Genomic DNA, 24937 nt, shown 5'->3' with positions numbered 1-24937 from the left:
TTCAGAGGCAAACTAGAAGTTCTATTACAGGTTTTGAAGACTGTTTTTATCTTTTTTTATTTAACAAACTAGCATTATCTTCCTGGGCTGTGCTTTCTATTGAGAAAAGTCAGAATAAACACTAAATGTAAGTCTGCCTCACTCCTGCGGAGACATCCCAAGGTAGATCTGGACAAACACAGTTCATTGCCAAGCGTTGTTAATAATTTACCCCAAAACTAAATCATATTTTCAGAGGCAGTTGCCAAACACAAATGAAAACTAACTTTTATTTTCAAAGTGGCCATGCTTCGTGGATTAATTTTAAATACCCTGTTTAACACCAGTTAAATGCGGAAAAAATGTGTGATGATTTACCAAAACATGTAGTTATCTTTCATTGTGAAAAGAATCCCTTGATAAACTATTCACAACATTGCAATTTATCAAATAATAAATCCTGAATGAAATAAATAAAGAAATAATACAAATTAAGAAGAAGCCTATAAATTTAAATTCTGGCTCTACAGTAAACAATGGAAAAATGCACAATAGTTCCTTTTCTTTTTAAAAGTGCAACTGAAAATGTATTTTGTGCCTTAACAATTGGACTTTAAAAAAAAAAGTCAGTGTACTGTATTTACATCAGAAATTGGTTTCGATCAGCAGAGGGTGCTGATAATTCAGTGGTCAGTTGCCATGCAGCTATTCTAGCAGTGAAGAAGAGATGCTACACACTAGCAGACAGAGCTACGAGAAAAACGTAACGTTTACAGATATTCAAGTAATATTACAGATATTATTTAGGTGCTAAAGGGATAATGACATTTATTAACATGTTTAAGAGTAGTAGGCGATTCTGCCCGCCGCCTACGCTTCTGAACAGATAATTTATCTGACGAGTGCTGTTGTTTGTATCAGGCATTTTCTTCCACGCTACTTGCTTACAATGAGCTGACCCATCGTGGCAAGGTCAGGTCCAATGTCCCGAGGTTGCCAGTTTGTAATTACAAACAAATGCATGGCTGAATAGATGACTGGAAATGCACCCTGCAGTTTTAATGTGCGTAATGCACAGCAGTACCAGTAACACGCAAGTGGGGTTGCCAGGTTGGGGGCCCTAAGCAGCCGCTTAGTCTGCGTATAGGCTGGGCCTATATCGCAGTACTTTAAAAAAAGTACTGCGATTCAATATGAACCGTGACACCATGTAATCGATTAATAACTGCCTTACGCTTAATCATTACATCCCTACAATGCTATGCGTATCGTACACCGAGAAGAGCCAGTGGAGATTTGAGCATCTTTTTAGGAAGCACCCTCATAAACTTTAGAGAAGAGAGTTATTCTGTCTTGCCAAAAAACAACCTGAGGTTTTCATTAACAAACACGTATTATGCAGGAAAACCCATTGCCTCCAACCAAATCTATTTTTTCATTGAAACACTACAACTACAAACACTTGGATTGCCTAGGTGGGATCTCTATGCACTGGGGCAATAGCTCCCCACCCTCGGAAAGTTATTGGAAAGATTAACAGTGTATGTGGCTAGTGAATGCTGGGAGTGATGACAGCCAGACAAGAAATCCTCTTACAAAATCAACTAAATGTAAGCTTTCAGTAACGCACTTTTCAATCAAAACTGCTTTAAGGTACATATAAATTATCATCCCATTTACCACAAGAATACAGCTGGAGAGAGCACAAGCTCCAATACGCCAGGGGGCTGTGCTGAACATGATTATACCATTATGCAAGTCTGATGTGCAGAGGCTTTTCAGTAATTTACTGCTTTGGTCTCTCTCTTGAAGTTCAAGAACAGTAAACTCTTTTGATATCAACCATCTATGAAATCCATCTTGGCTTGAATCTTTCAGGTTTCTGTTTCCGTATCACAGCTTGTAACCACAATCAACCATCCATCTCTCCCGCTAAAGCTGGGATTAATCAAAACGGTTTTCTTTGAAAGATCTAAAGCCAGCCAAGCATTTGTGCCGACATGTCTTTGAGTGAATAATTGGTGAGAAGCAACGGCTTTTCTGGCTCAGGAAATTACATTAGATCTAAAGGTTAAGGAGGGGACTTTAATTGATTGGATACAATGGTGATCCTTAAAAACATGAACCTTTAGATTCTAGAAAGTAAAGCCCTGGTAGACTCAAGAGTTTTAAGAGGAACCAGAATCAATTCTACTTCTTAAATTTACAAAGCTTTCATCAACTTTCATAACAAAATCCTGAGAACCCGTTATTTCAGTCATCTGTATATAATAATAATCATAATAATGCATCAATTTAATATAGTGCTCTTTTGGACACTCAAAGTCACTTTACAGAATTAAGTGATTCATCTTTCACTCCACACTTAGCGGTGGTTAACTACTATTGTACCCACAGCTGCCTGGGGCAGAATGAAGGGGTCGAGGCCACGAGGCAATGTGGGTGAAGTGTTTTGCCCAAGGACACATACCACTGGGGCAGTGACTGCCACCCCACTGTGGCACCTGGAATTCTCAGTGGTCTCCCATCCAACTACTAACCAGGCCCAGACCTGCTTAGCTTCTGAGATCTAACGGGATCGGGGAATGACAAGCTGGTATGGCCACTAGAAAAGAATGGTCGGAGATGAACCTGGTCAAGATTGGATATGAATGATTGCCTTTAGCCTTTAATGTTCCATTTAAAATTAAGGCACTTGGTATCTCCCTTTGTCCAGAAGGTGAGATATTTTTAGAAACCCACTTATATACACTGAATACAGAATTACATGTGAAGCTTTAATCATATAGCAAAGGAAACTAGAGAACTCATTAGGAGATTACGTTAACAACTGCTAATCCACTCTCTGTTGTGGTGTAATATACAAATGGAACAGGAGAGGTTTAGTCGGCAGGATTAGCTACAGTTAGCTAGCTAGCATCAAAATTGTCAGGGAAAACAGTAAAAAAAAAAAAAAAAAAAACATGTTTTAATATCTTATTGGACAGTCACACATCATGGAAAAACACCAAATCTTACAAAAGTTAGCACACACATTACAATGCTGGAATAATTATATCTTCCCCAGAGACAATGACTAAGTTTGGTGATTTGACAACAATTCCATTCCTCTATACAGAGGCTCAGAATATTACTAATAGACACACGAGGATTAAGGAAAATAAATGACTGTATACGGAAAATATGCTAATAAGTACAGAAGTAATTTAGCTTTTTAGCAGCTTTGCAAAAGTGTTGATAACACTGCAGCTGAATATGATGCACAACATTATCAACCAGCCTGACCTTTAACAGGAATCAAAGACACAACACTTTGTCATGAAGAGAAACAAGGCACTCTGCAGCTAATCTCAGGACTAAAATGGTACCATGCAGGGATAACGTACCAAGATATGTAGACAACCGTCACCCTGGACAGAAACAGTACGCACACACCTAATGTGACACGTCAACAAGCTGAATGGACCCGGGATGTGTGCGGAAACTGGGTCTGAGGAGACGTTCTGTTTATAGTAGGCTCTATATCTCCTTTAAAAAAAATTTAAAAAGTCAAAAAAATTAACCATGACAACCATGAAACTTAATTCTAAAATCGGTACGTTCTGGGAGAAAATTTATAAACAACTATCCAACTTTATTTTATTTCTAATACACAATCTATCTATAAAACAAGGGAGCTCTATTCGTCTGTCTGTCTGTGTGTTCCTGAAATATCTCTGCGGATCTGGCTCAGATTGACCTGAGACTTTCAATATGGCTGCTGCTTGGTTCAAAGGTGTGCGACATTGGATTTGTTTGGACTGCAATGATACGGTTCAAAATTATTTCATAAAATTGGCACGGTTGAAGGCGGCTTCACTTTTTGCTCGTTTTGGGTGAACCGTGCGCGCGTGTGTGTTTGATTCCTGACGTTCCACCTTCAAACACAACCTCATTTGGCCATCTATGAAAAAGCTACTTACCCGCCCACTTTTCTATAGCAATACATACTGTACTACGGGAACTGCACTAGTCCTATTAAAACTAAAATTACAATTATATTTTTAAAGGTCTTGGATTTAATTAATGCGTATGCACCAGTACAAATGTTTGCAGATTCCCTTTGTGGGGTCTTACAGACAGTGGTGCAGCCTGTGTGTGTGTATGTGCATGTGCACTTCACTGTGTGTGTGCAGTGGGAGACCCCAGGGACTTGGCCGGCCCTTGATAATCATCAATGCCATTTGCACAAACACCAACTGTGTCAACAACAGAGAGGAAAAGGTGCGCTATGCATGCTGATTGACAGCATGTAAGTTGTGTTTTCCCCTCGAGAGTTCCAGTATCATAAATAATGGATTACTGGAAACTGTACGCACATTGTCTACAGATAATTCCAAACTGTGTCTAAATTAATTAATAAAGAACATTAACTCTCTGAGCTTCATAACTACAAATGTTGAGGTCAATGGCTCTTTCACCTTTAATAGAGACTACTTGCAAATATTTAGTGCAGGCAAGATGTATTTATATTAAATGCATATCATAAAAATGTACTTTATTTTACAAAAATATCATATTGGTACTTCCAATTGGCCGGTTCTCATTTCTCTCCATTGTCACTGTCCTCGCTAAATTATCTTAATATTTGGAGACTTCTTTATGTAGCTGTATTTGTTTTTCTCCCTGATTCAAGCAAGCATAATTGCTACTTTTCAACCAGGATTTTTGTTTATTTTTTGGTAGTTTATTTGGGGGAAAACATGCTGTTCCAAGGTGACAAAAAGAGCATACTTTTCCTAAACTGATCACAGTATATCATTAAAGTAATACGATTAAAAAAATTAATCATTGCCTAAAACTATTTACATAGTTAAGTTTTTATCTTTTGTGATTTTTTACAGGATTTTTTCAGTGAGCCAATACAGCAATTAAAGTGATTTGAACTACACTTCCCAAAGAGCAAAGCCAGGAATAGGGAATGTCAGGAACAGGTGGAAAGGCAGACAAAATTAAGTCCTTATGACTTGAGTTTCCTCAAACATGTGCAGGCTTCTCGGGGATTTTCAGAGCCAGTGAAGTCTCGGTCTGAAATAGGCTTAGGGACCCAAAAACAGTAAACTTGTGCGGTTCTTCAATTATCCAATTTGTTTGGGAAGCAAATACAAAAGGAACAAAAACCTTTAAACCCTCTGATTATTCACCTCATTTAAAACTACCTCACTTCAATCATTTTTTATTAGATAAAATCATAGTGTATGCCTCATAGATCAATGAATCAAACATAATTTATTCCAAAAAGAAGATTGATATTGCCACTTGAAAGTTTGTTTGAATCTCCACCGTAAACTCTTGGTTTGTTGACATTTCTGTGCAATGCATTGTGGGATGTGGAGTCCCATAAATGGATGCATAGACGTGTTTTTATTCTTCATTCTTTGCCAAAAAAAGGACAACAGTGATTGGTTTGACAGTTCTACGCACCCATCTCCACAACTCCACATCCCACAATGCAATGCGAGAAAATGTCAAAAAGCATTTTTTTTTTTTTTTTTAGAAAATGATCATTGATTTATTGATCAATGATGCCTACACTGTGGATTTATCTAATGACAAAATATCACAAGTAGCAGCTTTAAAGTTCTAAAGTTTTAGTTAGAAAATAGTGTAAAGAATAAAATCTATAGTGGAGATGTTTCTTTTTTCTTTTTTTGCATAAGAAGGAAAAAAACAATTAAAGTCATACCAGAAACCATTAACTGAACCTGGCACTGGTCTTGAAATGATAATCCTTTTCTCTTTGGATGAGATGCAGAGAGACAAGAAGAAGAAAAAAACAGCACAGTTATATAATGAGCTATGCTGCTAACCGCTGAGTTGACCCAAAGTCATCAAAAGGATGTGACTGCCAAAGCACACAGCAAAGCTCACTTTTGACTCATTAAGGAAAATCTAGTAAAAGATAAACTAGGGAGGTCACTTTAGCTCTATATCAGTGTACGACTGCCTATTTTTTTAGAGCTTTGTCAACTTGGCTATAATACAAAAAGTAAATGTCAACTGTGTGCGCTGTCATTGTAGCTTTGTCAAAGTTGCACAACAGCGTCCTCGTTTTTTTTGTTACGTCAGATTGGGTTTGGAGTGATGCAGTGAAAAGAGTAAAGGTAAAAGAGAGGGCTCAACTTAATCTGAGTGATAAAATCATTCATGTTCATCTCTAAACTCTCCTAAACTGTCATTAAATTGCTTCACATTGAAATGTAAAATCCATGTAAAAACAGCTGGGATAACTAACTCTACATGTGCATGCACAATGCTGTATTTAGAGTGAAACCAGACCCTTTTCATAAAAATGCAGATTTGAGAAGATAAAACACAACACTGCAATCAAAAGACAAATGACTTAAAGCCTGTAAATGTTGCCAACACCCAGAAGATTTCTTTCAGATATAAAACAAAAATTGAAATGCTAATAGTTTTTAGCGGGATAGAGTTTTTCATGTAAACTGAATACAGTAGATACTCTCTACCTCTGCAGCTGCACCAACGGAAGTAAAAACTGCTATGTTTAAGCAGAGAATGTCATATAACTAGTCTTTATTTACAAATAATTTTTCATACCAATCAAAACAGCTCGAAAAGGGGAAACATATTTAATTCAAGCTAACAAACACTTTTTTCCTGTAGGATAGAAGTCAAATTTATCAAAATCTTGAGGTTCTCCAAACACCTTTTCACAACGGTAATAGAAGCTGGTTCGGAACCACTGTAGATTAATATAACCCGCTCCGACGTTTTAATGTAGGCTGGAACTATAAAATCAATTGTGTTAATAAAAGCCAAACTAAAGTCGTTTTCTCCATGTATAATAAAAATGACCTTAAAGGTGCAGTCCACAACTCTCAAATCCCTCTCTCCCCACTGCTCTCTTGCCCTGCCTCCAAACTTTCCAAAGTCCCTCCCTCAGAGGAGCTAACAAGCTAACGTTAGCTCAACAGCAACATCACAGTAATATAACATGCTCTGGTAAAAGTATATTACTGCAGCGCTTCTCTCTATCAATGTGCACAGACCTCAGCGGCACCAGCAGCAACAACACAGTGTCACTTATGGCAGCCCACATGGAGGCTGCTGCGCGCACACAAACAACACTAGCACCACAGAGTTCTAGTGTAACAATTACAAATCAAACATAATGTAAATCAAGCAGCAGTAATTACCTTTCAAGCAGAAAAGTCACCAATTCAATCTTCTACTCCTCCAGACCATACACTGTAAAAAAGACGGTGAAAGGGGCAGGGACTGTGAGCAACAGCTGGCAGACAGTCCATCAAACTCAATCCTGGCTCTGATTGGTTCTTTTTGCTCGGTCACGGTGCATTCTGGGAATCGGCCAAAGGCTGCAGGAGCAGCAGGGGGGACTCAATGAGCCTGTTTTTTTTCACACAAACTACTAGTTTCATGTAAAACTAGTATCCTTACATAGTGACAGCTTTAGCAAATATGACAAAAAGTCACTTTTATAAGAGTTGCAGACTGCACCTTTAACTCGTGTATTTGTCTCCCTTAGAAAGCCTGCGTCTTCCTAAAAAATGCATAAAAAAAATTGTGTCATCTTTTCCTCTTATTGTCACATCCCAGAGGCCACGCCACAGGTTTTTCCGGAGTACGGCTTCAGATTAGGGATCCAACCAGTGACACCATCTTCAGGACACAGCACAGTGAGGGGTCCTTTAACCACATGACAGATGACGTCACTCATTCAAGCTGAAAACAATTGTTCTTGGAACACCATACTGTGTCAGAGGCCCAGAGCTGACACAGAGATATAGGTAAGTGAGTATCACATGGCCATGTTGACTAAGCCACTTCCCACCAAAAACATATCAGTGACTGTGCTGGAAGGTCCAAACAAAAGATGAGCTCTACCCAGCTGGTTTCCTCTGCTGAGGAAGAGGAAATACAGCGTTCCCATACTTCCCAGTCAGAGACAAGAGGTTGACACATGTGACATGATGCTGCTTGTGCATGTTTTGCCTTGACCAGATACATCCTTCCTGGAAATATTGTGTGTGTAAAAACTCCACACACCAGGAAGGGAAACTAATAAAGCAGCAGCGTTACATGAATCTGTTTTTTTTTGCTTGTCGTTTTTTTATGCATTTGGAAAATAAATATATTTGATGTGACTTGGCAGGATATAAATCTATTTGAGGAGCTACAGGCTTCCTTTATAAATGAATGTCGAAAAACTTTTGGAGTCAATTTATACACTGCATCAATGATTCCTTTTTCATAGAGGAATATGGCAATTAAAAAAAAAAATGCATAAACCTGTAATTAAAATACTTTATGTATTCAGAAAAAAAGAACAAAAACAAGCAAACCACTGTAGCAGCTGGAACCTTGTAAAAACTGGCCTTTCTGTTGGACAGGTAATTATTGGGTTGGATTGTTATTTTTATTTGAGATGCACGTTCAAGGTTATGGGGGCGTGGCTTTGAACGAAGCCCAGACGGACGCATACGGAAGGGAGAGGAGGAGGTGGAGCTTAGAGGAGCTCCAGCTGGCTACATTTATTGAAACGTAAGAAGAGAAAGGCTCATTATTGCAAAACTCTTAGCTGAGACCATTTTAATGTATTTAATCAATTTTATATAAAATATACAAACATTTTTATTTAAAAAGAATCTTAAATGAGCCAAGAATTCCTCCTTTTTCAGTTCATTATGTTGACAAAATGCAGTCTCAGGTGTGATGATGACCATTCATTCATTCATTCATTCATTTTCAGACCCACTTATTCCTGTTCAGGGTTGCGGGGTGATGATGACCAGTAAAAAGTAAATGGGGGGAGGACTTGGTCTTTTGTATTTCACATTAAAGGGCAACAGATGTGTACGGCCTGACCAAAGGTCTGTCAGCATGTATACAAGTTGGAGGCCATGGGTTTGCCTTGTTTATGGCTCATTCAGTTTATAAAATAAGCTTCAAACACAGGACTAAAAAGGCAGTGATGTGTAACCACAACATCCTAGCTTTAAAGCAATGTTTTCTAAGCATTTTTCACTTCGGCACCACACAATCTTGTCCCAATGTCGGGATGTGTTGTTGAATTTTAACCTAGAAAGGTAAAGTCATGATCTCATTGGGACAAAAACTAGCATTAGTGCCCAGAGATGATGTTATTGGCTCTAACATTCACTGACTGTAGAAAAAACATTTACCATGTACATAAAATGTGCAGTGATGCCAAACAGACCCAAAGGCAATCCAACTGGCTGCACATCAAACTGTTCACACGAACACAAACATTTCAATGTGTGTGCGGGTCTAGCAAGCAAACACACACTTCAGAGAGACTGCCGTGCCCTGCCCAGGGGGCCTCTGAAGAACGAGCAACATACGTCACTATTGACATACAACCAGCCTCTAACATAGGGGAGGGCAAAGGATAAGGCCGGGCTCTCTCTTCCGGAGTGTACAGTTCAGTGATTTGTGAAGCAGAAACAATGACCTCAATACGAGAGAGAGGTAAGAGCACAGGCTAAGGTGAGCTGCAGGTTTGAATGCTCTGATGATTTCAGTTGAGTGGAGCATGGATTACCTATGGTAACAATGTCCCCCAAGCCCCCAATTATTATACTTTTTTATGTGATGTAATGTTAAGTATTAAGTGCAATGCATTTGAAATGAAATTAATTCAGGTTGCAACAAAAGTCAATTGTGATTTCCTGAAAAGACTGTTTTTTAAAGTGAAGGTTAAATTAGGCTGGCTATCGACCTTTAGCACTCACCTTCACTTACCTCTCACTTCCTTAAGGTGACATGGTTTGTTGTGGACTTTGGCAGCACTCGCCGAACAGTACGGACTAAAGGGCTGCAGTTTAAGGTAAGTTTATCTGCAATATTTGAACTGGATTTTTTTAAGGACTAAGTAAGTAAGCAATTCAATAAGTTTGTCAATTATATCCTTTTTTTTTCTTCTTCTTTTTGTCTGCACATGCTGTCAAAGGTCAACACTACAAGAAGTTCAATCTTTTTAAGACAGCGATGCATGTTTTGTTATTACAATTAAATAAATGAATTAATTTTATTGACCATCACCAGCCCTCCCTGAGGAAGGGTAAGAAACACTTTATTTTAGGGAGGATATAAAAAGAGAGGGCATATCTTTGACGACATGGAAAGTGTTGTTCCATCATTTTAAGCCGGCTTCTTATCAATTTAGAAAAACTGTCCAGCCGCAGAGGAAAGCTGACTCAGCTGTGCAAGGTGTGTAACTCAGCATTTTTCAAACATCTGACCTAGTTAGATTTTAAAAAACTAAATAAACAAAGAACAGAAGTACTTCACAACAGCTCTGCCAAATGTTTTTTGCAGACATATGTAGTAGGGCTGGGTATCGGCAGGTACCTCACAGTGCAATATATCGCAATATTTTTACCCACGATACAGCGATTCTGCAATAATCGATATATCGTGGGAAATTTAATCTACGATACATTACGATATCTGTCACTCAAGAAATTCAGAATTTATCTGCTGCACTGAATCTATTTCACAGGAATTACAAAACATTGTCAATCAATTTCACATGAATGACAGCCAAGTAAAACAAAGTGTATACTGCACAGTGGCTCTTCTTAACACACACTGACCACAACTAGTCATATGTCCTTCTGTTATGTTTAAATCTTTAAGGGAAGACTGATACAAAATAATGCTTCACCAAAATATTGTTAATGATGTTTGTGCAAATTAACTTTAAATCATTAAAAACAAAATTAATGCAGAAAATAGTCATTTCAGTGCTAGTATTATCAACTTCTCTGTAAACATGGACACATATCAGTGCAGCTTAACATGCAAAATGAACTAGTTTCATGAAAACTGGAAAATTTCACTGCATATGAAAAACAAACATTTCAGTCAGTGCATTACTCTAGCATCAATGATCTCGTCCACAACAACACGCAACTTTTCCCACGGATCTTCTGTAGCTCTGACAAGATGTTGTTCAAACACTCTGAGCAGGTGAAGATGATAAAAGCTGATCAAGTTTTCACAGAGCGCTGCAGTGCTGGACGAGAAACGGACAGAGTTTTACAGGCACAGCAAAGTTAAGCAGGCACTGGTCAGCTCTGTATTTAGGAGTCAGTGATGAGTTGCGTAGTTTTTTGGCAGTTTAGACAGGGTTTCAGGTGGAGTTCGGTGCACCCTGAAAAGCTATCCCAAGAAACATTTTCCCATAAAAAAAACGTTCCTTGCCTCACGGTGACGCATTTCATGCCAATTCTGTCCATTTGATTCCATCCGCGATTCCGTTAATGTGGATTATATAGGGCCCTATACTTAACTTGTGCAATAAGGGGGGGAACATAAAAAATTATAATGTATCTTTGCTAAGACCATGGCAATGAGTCCTGCTGGTGGCCCTCTAACCTGTCTCTATGAGTCCTGTTATTGACTTGCATCTTATCCTGGGGGGTTATATCAGCCGTGTGAGGGGAATGAAATTTTGATGTTGACCAAAGGGCAAACAAGGGGGAGGCAGGCAGCGATTTTGTGCTCAAAGTTGGCGGACTGAAATAGTATGGATTTTCTGAAGCAAAGATATCACAAGAAAAAATTGTCTACGTTTAAAGCCACAAGACCCCCAGACTAAAGCTTCATTACATCACCAACATCACTAACATGTTCCTCAGGTTTTACTACAAAGTCAGACTTTTGTTTTTAAAATGCATATAAACTTTTTTTTGTCATTAATATCAGCCCCTAATATGTACTACCCATGTTTGCACGTTCCAATGGGATGCAGTACACAGAAGGAGTTACTGTATATCCCACCACAGACACAGACAAATTAAATTAACAATCAAAATAAAACAAGATCAGACACTAAACAAAATTGTATCCAAAAAAGAGCGCCACCAGGGCTTGAACTCACAACTCTGGAACTACTACAACTTATAGACATAAACATAAGTCAATGTGGTTCATATGGTTATTCGATTTAACTATTGTTATTAATTTCATATCTTTCCACTGTAATAGTCGGTGCCAAAACTGAAAACTGAAACCAAATTATGTAGTGCTAGATTTGATAAGTCCCTCTTATCTGTTTTTGCTACCCTTGCTAGTGATTAGGACACTAGTTTCATAGCTGGAAATATCGCGAAAATGCGTGATATTATCCCAAAACATGTCGGTGAGGGTTTAGTTCATGTCATATAGCTATTTCCACTTCAGGAGGTATGTCTGTTATATCACCAGATTCCTTAACCACATTTTACAGGTGATTTATTTCTGTTTTATGCTTAACCCGTTGACAATACAAAATTGTGTGTTGGGTGATACTATCCCAAAACTTGCATGAGGGTATATTTCATGTCACATTGTAATTCCCACTTGATCTTTATTTTATTTTTTACTCAGGAAGGGAATTATGTAATGTCCATCCGTTTTCCGTAGTTACGAAAATTGTAGTCATTTACAGGTTAACGCTGGACGCGGAACAAGGATAGCCTCCAGCAACCTTTACCACCCAGTAGCATAGGCATGTTTAGAAGACAAAATGAGATGAGACAAGCTGTATCTGGGAGCATCATGCTGTCACTGCTTTATTGCTTAGCTCTGATGTTTTTACGCTCATTGCTGACATGAGGGTCAAGGTTTGGCCTGGGCAGCCTCACCAGTCTGCATATAACAGCTGATAGTGTTGTTGTTTTTTATGATCAGTGCATAGGCCTACTACACAATTCCATTTTTAAGCCCTTTGTCGTCCTCAGAAATAGCACAATGCATTCTGGATCTCCATGGAGCAAAGGGATCAACGCCCGTGATGAATGCTCCCACAGAGACTAGTCACGTGTGTAGCAGCCAAAACACACACGCATCTCAATAGACAGGCCTATCTATAAATATGTGTGAGCCATTTAGATCTTGCGTATGAACAGAGTGAGGAATTACCCAAGTTTAGACTCTAAGGTTTTCTGTACAAGAAAGTAAGCCTCTTTGTTAAGTTTTTTGGAAAGACACTTACTTTTAAATGGTACCTGGAGCTGATTTGACTTCCAAGCTCTAACAAAAGGTCATATATAATACTAGAGGCTTAGTCGGGTAACTTTCTGTAAAAGTTATTGTAGTAGAAAAAACCTGTTCATTGGGGAGAAACGATCACGGCCCTTATGCTGCCTTAGCAGGATAGGAAAAACAATGACATCAGTTGGGACCTAATGTAAACACTGCACCAGAATCAATGACTTGGAATAAGGTGTGGTATAAGTGGAACACATGGAGGTCTATTTAAAGAGCTCATTTGGCCCCAAACTTTGGCACCACCTCACTTCTCATTGTAAGAGGTTGACCCTTGATGTCATGGTTACCTCTCTAACATCCAAGTGCAAAACAGAAACATGTACATTTCCAAACTGATGCACATTTGAATACATGCACTGGCACACAAACTGAACAAAGGTCAACTGTGCTCCAACACCAGATGCATCGGATGCTTTGAGTAATTCATCCACCCATGAGAGTATAATGGAGTTATTCTAACCTCGCCCGACGGAGACCTCTGGCAACCAAACTACCGTGGAATACAAACACTCAACCCACATATGAGTCTAGTCACACAGCACTCACTATGAAGGCACACAATGGGACGACACCAGGAAAGTTTCTGCTATGCTTACATTTCTAAATAAGGATGATCAGTAAATACAAAATATTCAAAATAAATTGAAGTAATGATTTAAATGCAATGATGCAATAACTTGAAGTTGACCCACAATGTTGTCATTTTCTTTTTGGCAATCTGTGATGACACAATGAACAAAAAAGTTTAAGGATATCCCAACAAGTCCTGATCATTACCATCCAGGTTTAGTTTGTTATCAAAAGGGCTAATTTAATAAAGGATTTTGTATGTTGGTTCAAACCATCTGAATTTGAATGGCTTGAGTGGAATTTGAGTAGCTTTATTGGTAACAAAACCAACCAGCTTATACACAACTGAAACTATTTATTATGAGTAGATTTTGTTATCATTTAAAGTGTAAGTACACCCTAAAACCACCTTTTTCTGCTGAATACATATATAATTAGGTATGAAGTAATGCAGTTTATATCCCTAGTCCCACTATTTAAATTTAGCGTATTTTGTTGTAAAATGTCAGTGACTGCCCTCTATGGGTTGAACGCTAGCTATTGCAATATAATTTTGCTATTGGTTGAGATCAGATCAGTGACAGCTCCATGCAAAACTGTGCAGCGCTGTGGGGGCGGGGCTGCTGTGACTCTACGTGTCTTAAATACTCTAGGAGGAATGCCCATAATCAAGGCATTTTTTAAATGTCCCCCTAGTGGCAGATCAGCAAAAAATCTAGGGGTGTACTTACCATTTAACTGTATTTTAACTATTTAGTTCAAGGAAGTTTTATGATAAGAGTTAATCTAGCTTGAATTTTAAATTTAGTCAAAAGATCTAAATCCTATTTTATTCAATAAATATGCTAAATAGACATTATTACCAACATGTTTGGTATTTTGTTGGGTGTAGCATAGGCACACAGGCCTTGATGCATAATATTTGTTCCTATCATCCCAGCTGGCTCTGGTTCTGGTTTGACCAAACCCAAAGTTACGCTTTGGAACGAGCCAAATGAACGACAGATGAAGTCAAACCCAGAGAGAGGGAAAATAAAATCCACCATAATAAAGTGAAGCCAGCCTGTGTGCAAACACACACATTCCTTAACAAAGGGAAAACACCAGCGTCCAAGATTCAATCAATTTACAGTGTGCTGGGAGAGTGGAGCCACATGTTTCTGATAAGTCCTTCAGCAGAGCAGGGTGAGGTAATGATGAAGTCATCTCTGTCCTCTGGACAGGTTCAAATTCACAGACTGAGGAGTATCTTCAATACGTTTGTGCCTCAGGAACACCGACTTCCTTTTATTGTTGAGTTTAACAAAGAAAATTTGCCTGGTATGAGACTTCAACTCTGTACTGCATCACAACCAGAATAAAAAGGCACGGCAGCATCTGTGATGAATTGTTCAACACAGGTGTCACAAAAGCAACCACTCTGTAAAATCAAAAACTACTTCCTGCCTTTATACCTCCCTTTCTTTTGAGAAAAAGACAAAACAACCCCAAATAATCAGGTCTTACTATGGACACACCTCGTTAACAGTCAGCACAGACAACGCCCACAGCCAGCTGGTGCCACTGTTATTAAACTCTCATTAGCTAAGAGTGTACGTTTGTTTTCCTACCATAATAGACTCCTTTATTCTTGGTGGCTCCCTGCAAATTTCAAAAAAGTCAACCCTGATATCTCCAGCGTTTATTTCATTTTAATTACAAAAAATTGATTGAAAGAAACCATACACATTAAGGTGAAGTCAAATCTAAAAAGTCACATTGTATCGATGTATTTACACAGCATGTATTTTCTGACTCAAAAAATAATAATACTTGTGTTGAAAAAGGAAGAGAAATTATTCGCTTGTGAAACAAAACCTTCTCTTAAAGCTGATTACCGGAGTTGCTGAGAAATCTATGTTTATGTATAATTCTTTTGAAATGTGAAAAAATATCTAACTAGTCTTTTACAATGGTCTACTGCCGGTGGTCATTCATATACATTAATGTATATAAGTCCCTCTTTCATCCTATAGACCCCTATACAAATGGAAACGATCGCCGAGTGCACCCAGCCAATAGGCTTCGACTTCCTGTTTTTGAGACTGTCAATCAAAGTGAATGCGGAACTGTGCACGGAAACAAGGCCGCGCATCACACCAACAAACAGGTACATATACAGACCTATATCAATGTGATCCGATGCAATGTTATGTTCCGCGATGCGTGTACAGAAAAGTAGAGGTGTGGCTTCTGGTAGATTGGCAGAGGCAGTGGGAGGAAGTGGAGCTGTTTTGGGCGGGACATCGAGATGTCCTCTCAGAAACTCCAGATAGCGGTTTTAAAGTAATGTTCAGACAATGTTCCCGAAGCACCTTACCCTTGTAAAGTTAGCTTTCTCAGTGAAACTGGCCACTCGAAATCCTCACTCTTCATTTTAACATGCTTTAATTTCATGAAACAGAAAATCCTGAGTATTTCCTTTTTCAGGGTCAACATACTAACACAGTTCACTAAACCTGCTTTAAAATACACACCCCAAGTATAGCAAATACATAGAAACATTTTGGGCTATTAGAATCTAAAGACGAAGAAAATCAAAATAAAAACAAACAAACATTCACATTAAAGCCATTTTTGGTTCTGCCTTCCTCAAACCTTTTCTTCATGTTACTAATACTAGCCAAAGAAAACGCCATCTCACCTCCCTGGAGTCTCATACTGCAATATTCATAAAGAACTTACGAAACATTAGAGAATCTAGAGAATATGGAGTTCCCATCAAAGGGGATGAGCTGAGGCAGAGTAAAAATAAACATGGAGCATGTTTGCATTTTTTATCTACTCACGTCATTTGCTTCGGGTTAAATTTCTTACTAAAGAGTCCCTAAAGGTTTTTGAATTCTGGATTTTGAAGTCAGAAGACGGAGGGGGTGGCGTTTAGGATTTCCAGTCCATATGTTGAACATTTAAGGTTTTTAGATGGCTTAGAAAAAAGCGGGGGAAGGGAGGAGTGAATAATCAAATGTGTCACGAGTGCAGATCTGTGATAATTATCATATTTCTCGGTGCTCCTTTGTAGGTTCAGACAGCCCAGCTTTGGTGTGGTAAAGGATATCCTGAGCGAACTGTTCCACGTTGGAAAATTCAATCAGGAGGTTTGTAAGGCATGACAAAGGTTAAGGATCAGGGTTTCCACTTTCCCAACATTTATATCTCACATGTTAGGGATGTGGTCAGGGTCAGCACACTCCATCACACTGACCCAGGATAAACTATCCAGATTTATGGAACACAATTTTCCATGATCGCGGAAAACAGACGGAAAATGCAGAACTCACGCAATCATCTGAACCATTTTTTTTTTCTCTCCTCTTTATTCAAAATATGGCCCCAACATGACACGGAAGTACCTCACATGCGTGTTTTGGGACAATATCACTCATTTACACGCTATTTTTCCACAAAAAAACAAGGGACTGAATGTCTAACAAATGTGATTAATTAATTTAACTGTCAAATTTCGCTCATACACTTGTTTAAAATCTAATGGTACATAATCATGGCTACAAGAGATTTCGCTGTAAATGAAATGGAAATAGTTATATGAGACGGACTAAACCCTCACTTACATGTTTTGGGACCATTTTACACAATTATATGTTATTTTTTCCCATAAAATGGATGGCTGAGTGTCTAACAATGTAGCTCGCTAGCTAGCTAGCTCTTGGCTTTCATGACTCATCTGAGGCATATAAATATATAATAATAAAGCAGTGTTTGTAATAGTAGTATAGTATAGGAATGGTAGTTATGTAAACAGGAAAAATTGATAAAACAGAAATGAAAAGGTTAAACTAATGTGGACATAGAAGTGGGAAAACTGTTCAGGAATATTTTAAATGGAAAATCCATTTCCAGGACGTGAATAATTCCAGGGAGTTCCTAAATGTCAGGAAGGTCAGCAAAGATGACAAAAAATATATCTTTGAGAAAGAAAAAAAAATAATGCAAATGTTTGTTAAAGTATAGAGGACGATTTTCTGATCCGAGGGCCACATTATCAACATTCATGTCAGTATTTAGAATAATGACCAATCTGATCATTAACACAGATTTTTGTTATTGTATTGTATACTTTCCTATCATTTTGTCATGTATTTTCATCCAATTACTTTTCCATCTTATTGTGCGTTTTTTAAGTCTTTTTCTGTGTGTTTTTCGGGAGTCATTCGTTATGTGTTTTATTTTTGCTATTTTGTATATTTTAGCACTCATTTTGTGGGTTTCTGTTGTTGTTTGGTGTGTGCTTTTGTGTTATTTTAGCGGGTTTTTGTAGTCATCTTGTATGTTTAGGAGTAATTTTGTGCATTTCTGCTATGATTTAGTGAAATTGGATGGATTAGTATATTTTTTGAGTCAATTTGTTTTCGTTTTTTGTCATTTTGTGATTTAGAAGTCATTTTTGTATATTTTTCTGTATTTTTGCAGTCGTCTTGTGTGTATTGTGAGTAAATTAAGTTTGTACTTTTCTGTTTTTTGAAGTCATTTTCTGTATTTATTTTGGAGGAAGCACAAAATTAGACCGAGGCCCACCAGTTGCCCGTGTCAGTCATAAAGTATGGACGTGTCTATTGATACGGAAACGTCACATTAAATCCAGGGACTAGGTACGTTTTCTGGACCTTTTCTACATAAGCGCAATGGGCCTATGTGTTTTCACTGTGTCAGGATAGCTGAGTGGTCTAAGGTGCCTGACTCAAGAATTCTTCCTTCCGTTGCCATGGGTTCAAATCCTGCTTTTGTCATATATATTTTTTCACTTTAACATTCTTAACACGGCAAATTCCACCTTTAAACATACATATATGAAAGGAAAAAAAAACATTTTAGGGTATTTTCTGAGTTAGGGATAGGGATGGGGCTAAAATAAAAGGGTTAGCGGGGTAGCTAAAAATAAAATATGAGCTTAAATAAAACTGACGGAACTTTAAGTCACGTGGTGCACCTATCACGTCACCTAAACTGGCCAATGAGGGGCGCTGTGTATGAATAGACTGATGGTCTATTGATGCTTTTTATATCAAGGGTGGGAAACATGAAAGCTACTTTAATATTTAAAAAAGAGTGCCAAAAAAAAAAAGTTTGGAAACGACAACAGGTGCAGGGCCTTGATAAAGTTTAACTAATGTATGATACAATAACTGCCATCACTAGCATTTGGTCATACTTGGAAAATATTATATGTGTCATTCTTCAGACATGTGGTCACAGCTGTACACTTAATTTGTGTTAAACGCCCCTTATTAGTTTCCAGGCAGAATCAAATTTCCAACAACACACACACACACACACACACACACACACACACACACACACACACACACTAAATGGATGGAAAGCTCAATAAACTTGCCTGGTTGTGGCTCGGCTCCACACGGCGCGTGACAGCTGCAGGCTTCGGCTTCAGCGGGAAACATTGGCTCACTATGTGGCAGGAAGTGCTGCCTCGTTCACTTAAACTGGCGGTTCACTTTTTGGCAAGACCCTCGTTTCACATGGGACGCACGTGAAAAGAGGTTGTGTTTTCGTGTATTATTTATATTTGTCCCGATTCTGTCAAAAAGGAGAAAGTGGCGCTGAAAAAATCGAATCTTTATAGAGGTATGTAGCACGACATGTTACTTTAGATATTCTCAAATAAAATAAATATAATAGATAATATTTACCCAAATACGACAAGCGCGATTTTGTTTCAGCAGAATACAGAAACAAATATTTGGAATATGCTGAAGAATTGCACTGATAACAATAATGTCAACTAAGTTTGGTACTTATTAGTCTGAGGCTCACAAATAAGATGTAGATTGTGTTGGAGTGTGTGTCCGTAAATAACGTTTATTCGTTTATTAATTATTTCATTCATTCATGATTTCATTCATTACATTATTCAACGGGATTCTAAAACTCAATGATTGGCATAAACAAATGCAGCAGTAGCACCACCAAGTGGCCAAAAGATGTAGGTGCAAAAAAGTAGTTTTCACTCGTTAGAATTCAGGGCCATTTGCAAAAATATACATACTTTTTTTTTCTTCTTAAATGAACCTTTCTGTCACTCAGGGAATCACATTTACAGTTAAATTATGTTGTAAATCAGATAAATAAAAAATAATTAGATATATTTACAGCTGTATAAATCTAACTGTCTGTGTAACAAGCAGATATCAGTGACGAAAGAGGTTTCAAAATGCCCCTTACATATATTATTCCATCCTCATTTTAATTCAGGGGCCAAAAATATTGATTTTGTCACTGATTTTTGTGTAATTTAGAGGAATTTTGTGGAATTGTTTGTGGGAAATTGCAAGATTTGTGGAAAAATTGAGAGTTCTTTCCACAATTTGCAATTAAAAATGACTGTGTTAATGTGATATAAACAAAGGGAAAATGCAAAACCCTACCGCCACCCGGTGACAACGCCCCAGCCCCGGGCCGCACTCTGCCTGCCAGGGCAGGCCGCCTCCGATCTGTCCAACTGCGCCACCACCACCACCCAGTGATCAAAGCCAGCAAAGGCTCATCAGTCCTACATCCACAGTGATGATGTAATCAGTCCCAGCTCTCCAGAGCACGTGACTCTGCTGGCCCCGTTCTCAGTTGACAATTTAATGAAATACTTTATGAACGGTATCATTGCAGTCCAAACAAATCCCATGTCGCACATCTTTAAACCAAGCAGCAGCCATGTTGAAAGTCTCAGGTCAATCTGAGCCTGATCCACAGAGATATTTGAGGAACACACACACACACACACACACACAGACAGACAGACAGACAGACAGAAGTTTCAAAATGCCCCTCACATATAATATTCCATCTTCATTTTAGTTCAGAGGCCAAATATGGACCAGTTTGACCTCAAGTGGGCCAAGGATTTTGGGTGGGGGAAAAATGAACCACTATAATGTTGTTGTGTCCTAGTTTTCCATATTAGTTCAATTTATTTACAAAAATATTGATTTTGTTTTCCGATTTTTGTGTAATTTAGAGGAATTTTGTGGAATTGTTTGTGGGAAATTGCAAGATTTGTGGAAACATTGAGAGTTCTTACCACAATTTTCAATTAAAAATGACTGTGTTAATGTGATATAAACAAAGGAAAAATGCAAGATCCTAAAAATATTGTGGAGTTGCTGAATTTGAGATTTTTACAGCTGGATTAATTTACACAATAATTCCCACTTTGAATGCTCTCAAGGGCCATATTTGGACCCCAAGCATTGAGTTTGACACATGTGCTTTAGAGAACAAGAAAACATCCAGAGCAGAGGAACCATCCTCCTCTGGGTTGCTGATAGATAAACATAAGACAGGAAGATTAAACAGACCCAGTATTTATCTGAGCATACAACACACCTTTTCCACAGCTATGATGACAGCCATCCCTCAGTAACCTCACTACATAATAAAATAGTGTTCTTCAGAAAGAGATAGAATACGCATTTGTTTCAAAGGTTGCACTACAATCATTTGATTGCTGTCGGTACGTTCTTATCAACTACAAAAACAAAATCTGACCTTTGCATTCTGGAAAACATCCTGTTCTGCAGGAAGCTAAAACCCATCTAACCCATCTCATCATTGCCAGCTCCTTCATTGTGTATTTCTCATGAGATGAGATCTCTCATGTCACTTCAGGTTAGACTATGAACCAGGGTTGGGGTCAATTACAATTCTGTCTTCAATTACCCATGTTCAATTACAACTCAATTATGGTTACGGTGACCAACATTGTTTTAACAATTACAATTAAAATTATTTTTTTCTGCGGTGGTGCCCTTGGGGTCCGGCGGGCCTGGCCGGCTGGCTGGGCCGGTCCTGGCTGGGGTCTTCCGGGGCGGGTGGTGCGGGCCGTGCCCTACCATGCCTGTGGGTGCAGCGCCGGGTGTGGCTGGGCCCTTTGGTGTGGGGGGTGGGGGGGGCTGTCTAGGGCTCATCGCGTGGGCAGCATCAGGGAGGGGCGCTCTGGGGTGCTTGGTCGGTGTGCCTGGGGGCCGGCGGGGCAACTCGCAGCATCCCCTTGGTGCCCTCGGCGACTATGGGCGTGGTCGCCATCCCTGGGGGCGCTGCTATTGGTGCTGCTTCCATTCCGGGTCCTTCTGGCCTGGGGTCTGGTCCCTGCTGGTTCTGGGCCCGCCAGCGGGCGCCCGCTGGCTGCCCGTTCGGCGTGGTTCTGGCCGTCTGCTGGGCGTGGGCCTTGGCTCTGCTGCTGGGATCACGGGCAGGGGGCTCTCTGGGCCCTCCCCTCGGGGGTTGGGTGCTTGGGGTTGGGGTCGGTGGCGGGATGTGCTGGGTGCTCGGCTGCTTGGGGCTTCCTCAGAAGTGTGTGTGGGGGGCGGTGGCTGCCTCTCAGCCTGGGATCTTGGGGGCGTCTGGGGGGTTGCTCGGCCGTGGGGGGGGCTGGGGCTCCCTGACCCCCACTCTTTCTGCTGTCCTGGCTGCATCTGCGGGCCTGGGGCAGTTCTTGGGTTTGCGGTAGCGGTTTTTTGCACATATACTGGTATACGATGCATTGGCACGCCTTGGGATGTGGGATAAAACTCATACTGGGTTTAACTTTAGACACGTTAATCCCAAATACCTGCTTTAGGTACTACCACTCACTCATTCCCTCTGTCCACAGCCACCACCATTATAGCTAAGCTTCACCCTTGTCACTATACAGGCTTGATTACACAACATAATAAGCACAATATATTCTACAACTTCACATCTCACCCTCACTGTAAAACAATCTATTCTTCCCCACCCTTTCTATTTCCTACCTTGACTCTGTCCTCCCTGATCCCTTTCCCCTCCCCCTCCCTCTCCACTTAGGTGTAACACTGCTCTCCCTTGTTATATCTTCCCTATAATAAAAGATTTCTTACCCTACCTTAGGGAGGGCTGGTGATGGTCACAAAAAAAAAATTATTATTTTCCCACCTGAATGTAAATTACAATTATGTTCTCAATTACTAAAGTTCAGTTACAATAATTCACCCCATAAAATGTAATCTTCCTCTTGTTAACACAAGAGCTTTCTGTTAGCATCTCTTATGAGAACGGGTCAGTTTTGACTCATGTTTTACTATAAATCAGCTGTAAAATACACTAAAAATTATTATCTATCATCTCATTTTTAGTTTTTCATCTCTTGGTTACCTTGTTCGGCTTTCTAATTAATGAAAATATTGGTATTAATGTTTTTAGTGTTATGTCAGTACACCTCTAAATTTCATTGTTTTAAAATTAAGATGATGCTCAAGAGAACTGACAGAAGCTAGGGAAAGTTGATATGAAACATATATTAGTGATATGTTTAACTACATATGTGTAAGCCAAAGAACGGTAACATTTTCAAGCCAGTTTAAGTGTGCTCATAATATTTGAACTAATTTGTAAAGTCTTATGATAGCCTTATCTCAGAAAAAAAAATAAATAAATAAATTCAATGCCTTGGCACTGACCGGTTTTATAGAATTTCCATGACAGTTACCAGAGGTGAAAGTAATGGATTACAAGTACTTGCGTTACTGTAATTGAGTTGCTTTTATGGGTATTTGTACTTTTTTGAGTAGATTTCTAAATAAGTACTTTTACTTGTACTTAAGTTCATTTTAAAAGAAGTAAAGTAATTTGTTACATTTCTAATCCCAACCATTACTGAGTAAGTTATTATTTTTTGTGATTATTTTTCATTTCCATTTCATGATGTAATTGGCGTTATTTATTTATGATGTTTTTATTTTTTTTTTTAAACAATTGTACATTTTGACAAAGCTTTTATTTTATACAGATGCCTTTGTGGAAAATAAATTAAGTTCCAATTGTGCAGGATTTGGTTTCTTCCTTTATAAGTTTATACATGAGATGTTTACTGTGTGCAAGGGAACCGTGGCAGGATTTATTACCAAAAATAAACGTGGGGGGGTGAAAGTAACTAGTAACTTTTACTCTGAGTATTATTTAATTGAGCTACTTTTTACCTGTACTTGAGTATTTTATGTATGACTGACTTGTACTTTAGTATAATTTCAATCAAGTAACAATACTTCTACTTAACTATGATATACCAGTACTCTTTACACCTCCAAGTATTTAAGAGTGAAAGCGTGTGTGCCTATTATATATAATGGATAGTCTGTCTCTGTTTGTTGCTGAGTCATTGTCTGATTAGATGTTGAGGCAGCATTCCATCCTACGATGACTGAGAAACAGGGGCAGGTCTAGGAAATGTTGGTTGGGGGGCACTGCAGGGGCACAGACTCTGATTAAGGTGGCCCACTAAATTTCAAATAATAAAACTGCAACTTAAAGTTCAGAAAGTTAAGTTAATAATACTGTTTACTAAGGGTGTAACAATAGATGTGTTTGTATTGAATCGTTTCGGTAGAGGACGTCCATTTTGCGTACAGGGTCGTGCACAGGCGAGTTCCCGGAACGGAACGGAAGTTGCATGTGTTTACTTCCAAGTAGTAACGGCTGCAGCCGTTCCGGGACGAACACGACGAACATGCTGACTCGCGTGAAACGCCACCACCCGAGTGCAAATATCACTGCGACAAGAAAGAAAACATCCTTAGTGCAAAACAACAACTGCCATCTGAGTGGATAAAAGCTGTTAACAAGCTTATTTTGTAAATATTTTATGTATCTTTTTGTTTGAGAATATTATTACCAGGCAGCACTTTACAACAGTATAGTATATTTTTTTAAACTTTATTTTCATATTCTGTATAATGTTAAATACATTGTTGGTTTACTAAAGTTTTGAATGAACAGGCAAATTTATGTTTTGCATTTGTAACTACCAGCGGATCTGCACTTACTGCAGACAATGTGGACAAGTACATTTTTCTGGCCTAAAATATGAAGGTCTAAACCAAGGGCTACATGCTGGAACTGTGCTGTACTTTTTGTTTGTTAAAAGCTGTTAATAAGCTGTGAGCTTATTTCTATAATATTTAATGTATTCTTTGTTTGAGAATATTATTACCAGGAAGAACTTTACAATAGTACTGTATTTTTTTTTAACTCTATTTTCATATTCTGTATAATGTTAAATACATTGTTGGTTTACTAAAGTTTCGAATAAACAACAGACATTTCTTTCCATACTGTACCGAAAATGAACCAAACCGTGACTTCAATACCGATATGTATCGAACCTTGATTTTTGTGTATCGTTACACCCCTACTGTTTACCCTAAATGATGTAATTCTTTGCAACATGGACATTTGTCTTATATGTTCAAGCAACAAAATGTGTTAAACATCTAAAGAA

The 24937-nt window shown here is 38.7% G+C and overlaps 2 protein-coding genes and 1 pseudogene across 2 annotated transcripts in view; 1 reads left to right on the top strand and 2 right to left on the bottom strand.

Annotated features, from left to right (window-relative positions):
- add3a (adducin 3 (gamma) a) overlaps positions 1-19088 on the bottom strand; it is a 97041-nt gene extending 77953 nt beyond the window's left edge. Inside the window, exon 1 of the mRNA XM_028457333.1 lies at positions 19025-19088. The gene's annotated coding sequence lies outside the window, so the exon portion shown is untranslated. The remainder of the gene's footprint in view (positions 1-19024) is intronic.
- Positions 2472-2589, bottom strand: LOC114472396 (uncharacterized; annotated as a pseudogene).
- cusr (Copper-only SOD repeat protein) overlaps positions 9562-24937 on the top strand; it is a 31807-nt gene continuing 16431 nt past the window's right edge. The window contains exons 1-2 of the mRNA XM_028457302.1: positions 9562-9570; positions 9782-9850. Coding sequence (XP_028313103.1) covers positions 9568-9570; positions 9782-9850 — 72 coding nt within the window. The 5' untranslated portion in view covers positions 9562-9567. The remainder of the gene's footprint in view (positions 9571-9781; positions 9851-24937) is intronic.

Source organism: Gouania willdenowi, chromosome 1 (assembly GCF_900634775.1).
Source record: "Gouania willdenowi chromosome 1, fGouWil2.1, whole genome shotgun sequence".
NCBI classification, from domain to species: domain Eukaryota; kingdom Metazoa; phylum Chordata; class Actinopteri; order Blenniiformes; family Gobiesocidae; genus Gouania; species Gouania willdenowi.
This window is presented reverse-complemented; position numbering and strand designations above follow the sequence as displayed.